The 10,551-nt window shown below is 39.7% G+C and overlaps 1 protein-coding gene across 1 annotated transcript; it reads right to left on the reverse strand.

Moving 5' to 3' along the window:
• Nucleotides 1-2,401: 2,401 nt before the first annotated feature.
• LOC143891649 (aspartic proteinase nepenthesin-1-like) lies at nucleotides 2,402-5,160 on the reverse strand. Its single transcript, XM_077396196.1, has one exon. It carries the CDS (start codon nucleotides 4,384-4,386, stop codon nucleotides 2,803-2,805), a length of 1,584 nt encoding a protein of 527 aa, XP_077252311.1. The 5' UTR covers nucleotides 4,387-5,160; the 3' UTR covers nucleotides 2,402-2,802.
• Nucleotides 5,161-10,551: the final 5,391 nt, after the last annotated feature.

The raw sequence follows: 10,551 nt of genomic DNA on the forward strand, positions 1-10,551 counted from the left end.
GGTGGAGTTTCCAATTTGCAAATAGATGCTGTCTTTGTACGAGAGATGTATTTTCATTCATTGTTATTCTGTTAGAGGAGGAAGTATGACACTGAGTCCTCATTTTTTACTTCAATGGATTTTTCTCATGTCCTTTAAAAGCCATTTTACTGTGCTGGAAAAAGTGATTTTGTGTTTTTTGAAAGGAAATTGAAAGTCTTTTGAAGTCTCATTACTTCTTGGGCCATGAGGAAATTGATGGAAAATATTTTTAAAATTAAGGAAAAAGTGTTTTTGTTTTTTGAAATCGGCTTTTCCAAAGTGTTTCGCAAAAGGCTTGTGCACTCCACGTTGGAAGTTGGGATGGGAGGAGCGCAACTTATAAAGCATCTCTCACTCCTAGTTGTTATTTTACTTAAAGCAAGCGTTGCAGCGTGAGGCCATGTTGCACTGTCCACACAAGCACACACATGCACGCGGGCAATAGGCTATTAGGCTGTATGGCGCTAGTGGCACACTTTGTACTTCACATATACACATTCTTGCGGAGTGCAATTATTTGCTTAATGGCATAATAACCGTTACGGAGCGAGCCGTGGTTTACTCTTGCCAAATATCATGATTTGGAGTCAATCTGGACTGTAGAATTGCATTCTAACGGCCAGATTTGTACCCCCATTGAGAAGCCATGGATGAGGTGATGAAAAATCATTAGTAATTCTATAAAAAGACCATAAACGCATCGTTACAGAGACAGAAACTGGTCCGCAAACTCACCATACGGAAATTGTGATTTCTAGAGCTTCCGGAGGCCTTTCTACTTACGATAGAAACAGAGACTAGCCTTTTCATCAAGCTTTCTATACATAAGGGAAGAGATAATGTCTCCGTTATTTGCCAAAACAACAAGACTTATGCGCTTCAACCTTTGGCGGATGAGAATGGCCCCAAAGCTTCTCATGTAGAGGGGCAATCGTGTTTGATGGTAAAGGAAACCCTTGCCAAATCCAAGAAGAAAATGATATGAGATGGTGTAAAAAAGAAGTAAAAGAAGCCTACTCCGCCTAAAGCTAAGTACAATGTGGAAAAAGCAAAGTGTTGCATCTCAATGTATTTGAAGTTGGAGATCTATGACGACGTCACCAATGAACTCGAGGTCGAGTTCTCTTCGAGTGGAGGGGACTGATGTATCACGCATCTCTTGAATTAGCAATTTAAAGAAAGTCGGTTTGAAAAAAAAAAAACGTGCAAGTGCAAGATAAGGAAAGTAGCACGTCATATTTATGTTTTGTTAGAAAGTGTTTTTTTATTTAGGCTATGTCCTACTTGTTACTTATTTGTTAGGAGTTTAGCAAGGTAAGTTGAGTTAAAATAGGAATAGGTATTTGAGTTGTTGTAGAAAAAGAAGTCACGTTTTTCCTCTTATACATGCGCGTAGCGTGCAAAGGGTTGTGGCACACTTTTACACTTGAAATTAAGTAAATTTTGGTCTTTCTTCTTCATAGAAAGTAGACTTTTATCTGCACTTCATGGATTCATTGAACACCCTTCCTGGATTCGAAGGTTTATTCAATCGCAGGTGGACAACAACAACCCCCGACTCGTTCTTTGCACTTCTGGTTACTCCAACAACCATGTTAGTCGAGTAACCGTAAGTTATTTGAGATCATTACTAGTCTTTGTACACCATGTATGTGTATATCATTTATATTTGAGAATGTTACTAGTCTGTGTACACCAGTTCTATTAGCAACCATGTTAGTCCAGTCACGGTAAGTTATTTGAGATTGTTACTAGTCCGTGTACACTGCCATTCCAAAAAACTAGTCTGTGTACACCATGTATGTGTATGTCATTTACATTTGAGATTGTTACTAGTCTGTGTACCCCAATTCTATTAGCATCCATGTTAGTCCAGTCATGGTAAATTACTTTAACCAGATAAACAAGAAAATTTAAGCGATGCTGCAACTTTGCAGCATCGCCGGCTGTGTAGTGATGGTTTGTGGCAAGTTTGATAATATTCAGAGAACTGTTAACCATTGCTGGTTTCATCTAAGAATTAATGACTTCTTTGGGTTCAACTAAAATCAGTCCTTTTTTGCAACTGAAATTATTCTAAGCTATACTTATTTATAAATGGACATTAAAGCCTCATTTGTAAGACATTAACTATATCATTTCTGAAACTTTTATAACCACTATTTACGAATGAACATATTTTTAGAGGTATCAAAGAGATCCTAAGCTTTGGACTTGCTGGAAACGCAAAATGCATTTAAAGCTTAAGGTACCTTCATTTTGGGTGATTTTTTCTAATCATGTGACAGGCATGTGTTGAAGCCTTGAAAGTAATGTTGAAAACTCATGGGAGATTGCAGAGTAAAATAAAGAACAAGAACAACCATGTGAGATGACATAATACAGTTGGAAAAAAGACCTTTAGAATTAATCCTATAGAAACCCCATGTGCCTTTTGATCATTTGAAGCAGAAATGAACTATTCTCATTTCTGTTTAACAAAGTATAATCCTCATTTACAAATGCAAAACCAATCAAAACACAGAGAAGAAATAAATCTATCCAATTTAATGTTACCTCTATTTGAAGAGTTAACAAAAGAAAAAAACTAAAAAACACCCTCCCAAAGTCTTAACAGCTTCACAAATTCTCCGCCCATCATTATCACCATCAAATCAAGCCTCATCAATAGCCAACCACACCCACTTCAGATTCCAAATGAGTTCTTGCAATTCCCTTCCATCCTACATCGAAGTCAACGTTAGCATAACATGTGGAATCCACACCATCATCCTACATGCACTACACATCAGCACACCTCATGGGTGCAAAGCCCAGCCTAGACTTCTTTGTATCATACATAATATGGAAATTCTGCTGCTGATAGTTCCCTAGTATCGAAAGTGAAGAACGAGGAGTCCCCATGATCGCCAAACAAACAATCTCCTCGGGGTCTATTCGGATGAAGTAATTCTCCGCCGGGAAGTCCCAAACCGCACCATCTTCGAACACAATTGTGAATTCTGGAAGCTCAACCTTCTCCACCCCTGATACATTATAGCAAGGTTCTAACAAGGGAAAATCAGTTACAACTGGATAGTCCTTCACCTTCTTTACAAATGCCTGTTTTATTATTTGGTAAGCTGGATCAGCAAAATAACTAAGTGTCGTGCCTGAATCGATGATTGTACCTCCGGCACCCTCAGGCGAAATCCGCCATGTCTCTGTTGGGATGTTCAAAATCTCTCTACCTACCATGATGGATTTTATCTGAACATAATAGAAAGTATCAACTGGGTTCTCTTTGCCTGTCACTAAGGAAGTGAAATTCAAATTGGGGTGACTCATTAGACTCTTATCCTCACCGAAAATTAGTTTACTGCTCACACTGATATTACTGTTTCGATCGACTAGACAGTAGGAAAACGTGTGTCCGTAGAGTGATTGAAGCTGCGAGGAGAAGGAGAGAGGACCTCGCCCCAGACCCAGAAGTCCGGCGGCCCCATGGAATAGACCTCTGTTCCAATGACCGCAACCAAACATAACATGTTCCACTGTTCGAAGTTCTGAGTCTCCGGTGGTTGTTGTGAGATTGACTGTGAAGGTCTCGAGAGCAAAGTCTCCGGTGGTGTTGGATCGATCGCCATACCAGTAGAAGTACTGGCAGGTCTGATCAGATGATGTGCAGGGCCGAGGGGGATCCGGGGAAGATACGAGCTGACAACGAGGATCATTGCAAGTGATATTGTGAAAGGATGAGGAATCTCGTGGGTTGTATGGAGGTCCTTTTTGTTCAAAGCAATCAATGCAAGGGAGGCACTGGATCCAATTGAGATCACTACCAGTGTCAAGTATCAGAGAGAAATGCTTAGGTGGAGTCCCTACAAAAACGTCAATGAAATACTCGCCTGATCCGAGGCTGACCCCGGATTCCAGTGTCGCCACCAACTGATTGGTGATCATCGGTTCGCCGCCCTTTTCATCGATTCCTCTGATTAATTGCCTCTGTGTCTGCTCTGTTATTCTTGAGACAGTGTTTTGGTTCTTACTCTCTATGATCCTTTTATTGAGGGTATGAATTCTGGTCAGATCTCTATAGGTGGCTTCTCTCAATGAACCCAATTTGCTGTTTTCAGTTTTGGGATTCATCGTCCTGTGTTTGAGGTGAAGTTTCAGCGCCGGTCTATTGGGGATTTCATCTTGTCTAGGCTGACACTCGGCGGTTTGCGAAGAAGTGATTGAATTGAAGGTCATGTGATCAGGAAATTCAATTCCATGAAGGAGAGATCCATTGGATCTTACTGGGTTTTTGTTATTTTCCGCTTGAGCATTTAAACCACACAAAAATAAGAAGAAAACAAAGATGAATATCTTGGAAAATAACATTGTTTCAACCCCCCTTAGTATTCAGAGTTTGTTCCACATGAACTTCCAAACACAAATGAGAAAAAAGAAGAATAAGCTTTCTATCTGTTCTAGAGCTTGATCCAAGTAACTCTAATCACAAGGGAAACAAAAATAGTCAAACAGTTGGAGAGTAGGAAGATGAAGAAAATGATGTATTCTCTTGAAAGCCCAGAAAGAGAAATTTGAATAGAACAACAACAAAAAAAAAAAAAAAACAAGAATATACCTCTCTTTCCAAAGCTTGATCTACATGAACTTCAAAACCCAGAAAGGGAAAACAGTGGAATCAAATAAAAAGCGCAGTGGATATGATTGATTTATATATTCAGAAACCCAGAAAGAAGATTGAAAAGAAAAAGAAAAGAAAAGGAAACAGGTGTAGTGAAAGAGAATGAGAAAGAAGAGTATTTATCTGATTCTTCTTTCTGCAGATTGCATTTAAAAGGACTTCCAATTCTTGAATTCTCATCCACTGCTTAGAAACGCGGTTTCACAAGGAAAAGTAAGAGTGGGAGAGGGGATTTTTTGTAGGGTTGCATTAATTTTTAATCTTGTCACGTTGGGATTCTTCCTCGTGGCTACCTAGCTTTTGAATTAGAATTCTACCCTTTTGACCATTTGGGTGTTTGAACGAATTGGAATGAAAAATATTGCGAAATGAAGAGTGTGCAAGAGAAATTTAAGGTAAGGTTGGTTGAAAATATCTCAAAAAATGTCTTCATGTTTTACTCAAAATGAGCAGCTGAACGATCATAAGCTTCTTTTTCTTTTATTACTTTACTTGTTGTGGCACGCAACATCTTAAAAGTCAGAAATCAATGCATTGAACAGAAACTGTGGGTGGAAGAGAAAATTAATGGGGAAATGATATATTTGACCCCTTTTTTCCTTGGTCACCCCGTCCAGTGTATTATCAACATGATTCATGACTATTCTTTTCACAATAGATGGGGGGGGGGGGGGGGGGGGGTTGGCCCGGGGAAGAATATTCAACTTCCCAAAACATGTGGTCAAAACACTGTTTGCTGGTTGAAATCTAGGCAGGCAGCAATTGAGAAACACAGGTGCAATGAAGAGTGATATTAGGAAGGGACTTGCTAGCCAATTTCGCGGAAAGCCATTTTGCGGTTGGCTTTTGCATGTGAGAACAGCCACACAATTTGACTTTTGTGGCAGATTTTGTCTTATTCATCTATTCATCTGAGGTGGCTATTCTCACATACAAAAGCAAGCCGCGAAATTGATTTCCGTGAAATTGGCTAGCAAATCCCTATTAGGAAATTGCTAGGGTATCTCCAACCAGGAGAAGAATCAATCCTAAGGATCGATTTTTGTGTCCCACCAGGGACATGTATTTGCAATTAAGACCGTTGATTTTGTTGGGCATTATGAGACGGCCCTCACGGTCCCAGTCCCATGTGGAAAGGACATCACATTGGTTGACATTTTGTCGGCAAAACCCTAAAATGTGCTATGTCAATCAAGGGGCAAGGATCATCGGATCAAGGTGGGGTCACCCACTCTAGTGTATTTATGATTACTTTTGTACGCCATAATGGGATGGCCAGGCCAGGGGAAGAAATGGGGGAGAATATATCATTTCCCTGTTACTAATGGAATTTCTAATTGTTTGTTTAAAAAACTTAAATTTGACTAAATACTTTCTGAAATTCAAAATGTGGACTTTCTATCCTTTTTGTTTTGTTTTTAGTAACCATCTGAATAAATTTTAATAGGTACTCATTAGACCTGGCAAGAATTGACCCGGACCTGCGGGTCGACCCGGCCGCCTGTAATTTCCGGGTCCGGGTCAACATTTTATGACCCATTTCTAAGTTTACCCGCGGGTCAACCCGGCCCGTCAAAATTGGGTGGGTGCCGTGTAAGTGGAACAAAGTAGTTTTTCCATAATTGTCATATTTCTATACCTAGTTTTTTCCGTAATTGTCATATAAGGGTACCCTTTTTCGGTACTTTTTCTGTAATTTTTCTACTTTATAGCACTTTTCCCGTAATTTTCCTCCAAAACTTTAGTACCTTATGATTATTATTGCTAGCTTTTTTCGGTACTTATTATTGCGAGCTACCTTTCCAGAAATAGTATTTCCGTGCAGTTTTCACTACGTCTAATAAGACAAATCTCTCAACACATACAATTGTAAAGGATGGGCGAAAAGTAGCTTTTGGAGAAGGTGGTTAGCAAATACCTATAAATACAAAAAAGACTACAAAACAAAAATTTACTAAAAACACGGGTCGACGGGCCGGGCGCAGGTCCAAGATTCGTGAGCCGTAAATTTTTCCGGACCCGGCCCGTTTGATCCGGACCCATACGGGTCGGGTCAAACTCGGTCCGGCCCACCCGTTTGCCAGGTCTAGTACTCATAACCATCCAAATAAATTTTCATATGTGAAGTACAGATAGGGCCCACCTATTAGATGAACAGATATAACAAATGGTTTTCAGACACGATTCTCCCATAAATTAGCTTAGAAAAAAGGAAACAACATGAGGCTTGTGAAAATGACATAAAACCACTTGGAAAAGACCAACATTATTATGATTTGAACTGGCCAGTTCAAGGGTTCCAAAATTAAAAGGAAAATGTTTTAGTTAAATCGGGCCCCAAAACGCACCAGGTCCTGAATGAACAGGTCCTCAGTTGGGGGCCTGCCTAGGTTTGGGATTAGGTGGGACCCAACCTCGTACCACAAGAAAGGTTTAAATGGCCTTGTTTAACATTAACACATTCCAACAACTCCAAAGCTTTTGGCGTATTGGTTCATTACCTAACATTTGGTATAAGAGTAACTACTATCATCACGTATTCAATTCACAAAAAAGGGCAACCTATGGAGAGGATTACCTTGAAAGGCTACCCGGCAAAAAAAGGTCAGAGTGAAACCTCACCAGAGCGAAGTTACCACCAAGTGGACTGCTGCGAAAGAGGTGACTTGTGGAAATGGCGACTTGGAAAAAAAAAATGCCAGAGTGAAAACAGCGACAAAGTGAACAGCCGATACCTTAGAGTCCTAAAGGTCTGCCTTGGTATGAGATTAGGTGGGACCCAACTTGGTATGAGACAGGTTTAAAGGGCCTAGCGTAGGCTTGTAGGCTTGTAGACTTCTGCACTTCTTTCTTCTTGCCAAAGACAAGAATAATCAATGAGCATGTTTTTAACTTTCATAAGCAAAACAAAAAAAATGATCGCGGCTACCATCTGTCACAAAATATTATATTTTTATCTTTTATATGCACGGCAGAGATGCACTGACGTGAGTCCAATCAAGGGACATTTTGGGGCTCTTTATGCAAGGGCGCCCTTGCCTCTATTATTCCTCTTATAAGTAATTCCTACGTGGAAATAATATTCACATTCCCTAGCTTTTAGTAACTGGACTCTTCTTTTTATTTTGTTGGCTAAAATATCTTTATGTGGAAACAAATACGAAGCAAAACAAAAATGGATTGGCATATGTAATGTAGGGCTTAATTATATTCGAGTATAAGCATCTCTCAACATGAAGAAGAATAGGAAAGCTTTGACGACTATTGATAAGCTCGCCAAGTTTAAACCATCCAATGGAAAATACCAACTTCACGTTTCTATGTTTTCTACTGTTGGTTTCACCTTGTCTGCCATCCGAATTTCCATCCATTTGAATCCCATCAAAGTATGTAATATACTAATACCAACCACAAAACCTATGCGAAAAAAAAAAAAAAAAAAAACATTTTAGCTTATTTCTTTCGTTGCTTAGAAACTAGAACTTCATGGAAATCTAAATGTATTAGATGTTTTATTTATGGAATAGAGGAGTTTGTTCTTTGCATCTAGGGGTGTCAACGGATCCATCGGATTGGATCCACTTATGCCTTGGTCACAATCCCGTTAGGATCCCTAATTGGTCGGATCCTATTTGGAGTGCTTTCCGGATCTTAGTTTTTGAATTCGGGTCATGATCCATTTCAAATCAGGCCGTCAAATGGAGTGTCCTAGGACCTACTCATATTGCACGCATTTAGGGCTTAGGGTTAGGAGAGGGAAGAGGGAAGAAACTCGGAGAGAGACGAATTATCATTCGAAATAAAAAGCTAGAATAAGATGTTGTTTATCGTATTGAGTAGAATTTTTAAATGTTACAAAAAAAAATAAAAAAACCTTGTGAATAGACATAAATGAACAAAAATATGAAGGTCGTTTATGTGCATCAGCCCCCCTCCATTCGAACTTAAGACGCTCAGTCAGATTTTTATACCTACGCCTGGGTCGGCGTGGGGGTGCCCCCCCCCCCCCCCCCCCCCCCAACTGTAAATCCCTGGCTGTGCCCCTGAACATATGGATCCATTAGACGAGGTTAGGATGCAATTTTTGTGCCCAAATCCTGTCCATTAACGCTCCAATCCATTGGCAACCATATTTCCAGCTAGGCAAACATAAGGTGTGGATTTTATCAATTTAAGTCAAGGTAACGTGAAAGGAGGAGAACGGAATGCGGCTTTGAATATTGTTTGTCTCCCATGTTATGTTTGAATAATTTTAGGGCACCCAGAAAAATTGAGTAGTGAGCAGCCGATGAAGATATTAGGATGTGTTTCTTCCTTGTATAATTGAAATTATAAATTCGGCTTGTGCTTACATCAAGAAGGTAGGCCCAATCCCAATGTGCTACATGCAATTATTTTAGGTAAATGATATAGAGGCACAACCATATTTTGATAATAGGTGCAAACTAACCTTGTCCTATATGCATATCTATATGTTGAAATTCCCCAAAAGCTGTTGAAAGCTGGTTAAAGCATATGGGACAAGTTGAACTCGTGCCTATTATCAAAACATGGTTGTGCCTGTATTATCTGCCTTGTTTTAATAAGGCGAATTGTGACTAAGAAACACAGAATTTCCAGACATAAGGGGTGAAAAAATCATCTCCCCTCAAAAAAATCAATACACGATCTAATGGGCGGCGCATTTGGGATGGTGGGAATATTTCGTACATGTCTTTATTGATTCATACGATTGATTCATCGGCTATATATTGATAATAGGGTTTTGTTAAGGGGGCACTCGTTAAGGAAATGTAAATCTACAATACATTTACATAGGGATTAAGAGTTTTACCAGGCTTTTGCATCATTTTTCTCAAATAATGTGTAGATTTACATTTCCAATGCACCTTACAAAACCCTTGATAAGGATGTGTGGCTGGCATTTCGCGTTTGATGATGTTTTCTACCTTTGGTTAACAAAACCCTTGATAACGAGTGCCCCGGGGCACTTGGGATTAGTTAGGGACTTTTGCATAAAGGCATTTCGAGGTTGGCTGTTGCACCCATAGAGCAACCACCTAACATGAATTAAATGAATAAGACAAAATCTGCGGAAAAGTGAGCATGTGTGGGCATGTGTGGCTGCTCTCTCATGCAGCACAATGGTGAAATGATTTATGCGGCATAATCTATTTACATTGGAATCATCCTATGGAAATGATTCGGAGGGTTCTCTTTCCATAGATAGAGTACGGCTAGGATCATCTTATGGAAATGATTTCTAGGGCACAGCCTATATACGTTGGAATAATCCTACGGAAATGATGATTTCTATAGATTATGGCTGGGATTATCATATGGAAATGATTTTCTAGGGCACAACCTATATATATGTTGGAATCATCCTATGGAAATGATTCCCTCTGTAGATCGGAGGGTTCCATATATAGAGTAGGGCTAGAATCATCCTATGTAAATGATGATTTTGGGGCCGCAATCTATTTACGCTGTGACATAACAAATGGACGGTTTAGATCATTCTATGGAATATGCCGTACAATAATACAATGTGACGTGCTTGCTACAACATAATGGACTGCATCTTTGATCGAGCTTGGGAGTGTGAAATTGCACCCTTACATGGTATTTGATGAAACTCAAACAAACAACACATCTCTGTGGTGGCTCACCAACAGTATTGATCACCAAACACTAGGCTTGGATGCCTCGCGAAGCTCGGTCCCACCGCTGTTCTCAATCGAAAGGCCGAGACAGAGCAACCATTTTTTTCTCTCCATATATTTTGCTGTTGAAAACAGGAGAATTTATATGGTGGATGGCTGTGTGTGCAGTACTAGGGGTGCAACTCGGGT

This window comes from Tasmannia lanceolata, unplaced genomic scaffold (assembly GCF_043159265.1).
Source record: "Tasmannia lanceolata isolate RefF3 unplaced genomic scaffold, GAP_Taslan_0.1 ptg000015l, whole genome shotgun sequence".
NCBI classification, from domain to species: Eukaryota; Viridiplantae; Streptophyta; class Magnoliopsida; order Canellales; family Winteraceae; genus Tasmannia; species Tasmannia lanceolata.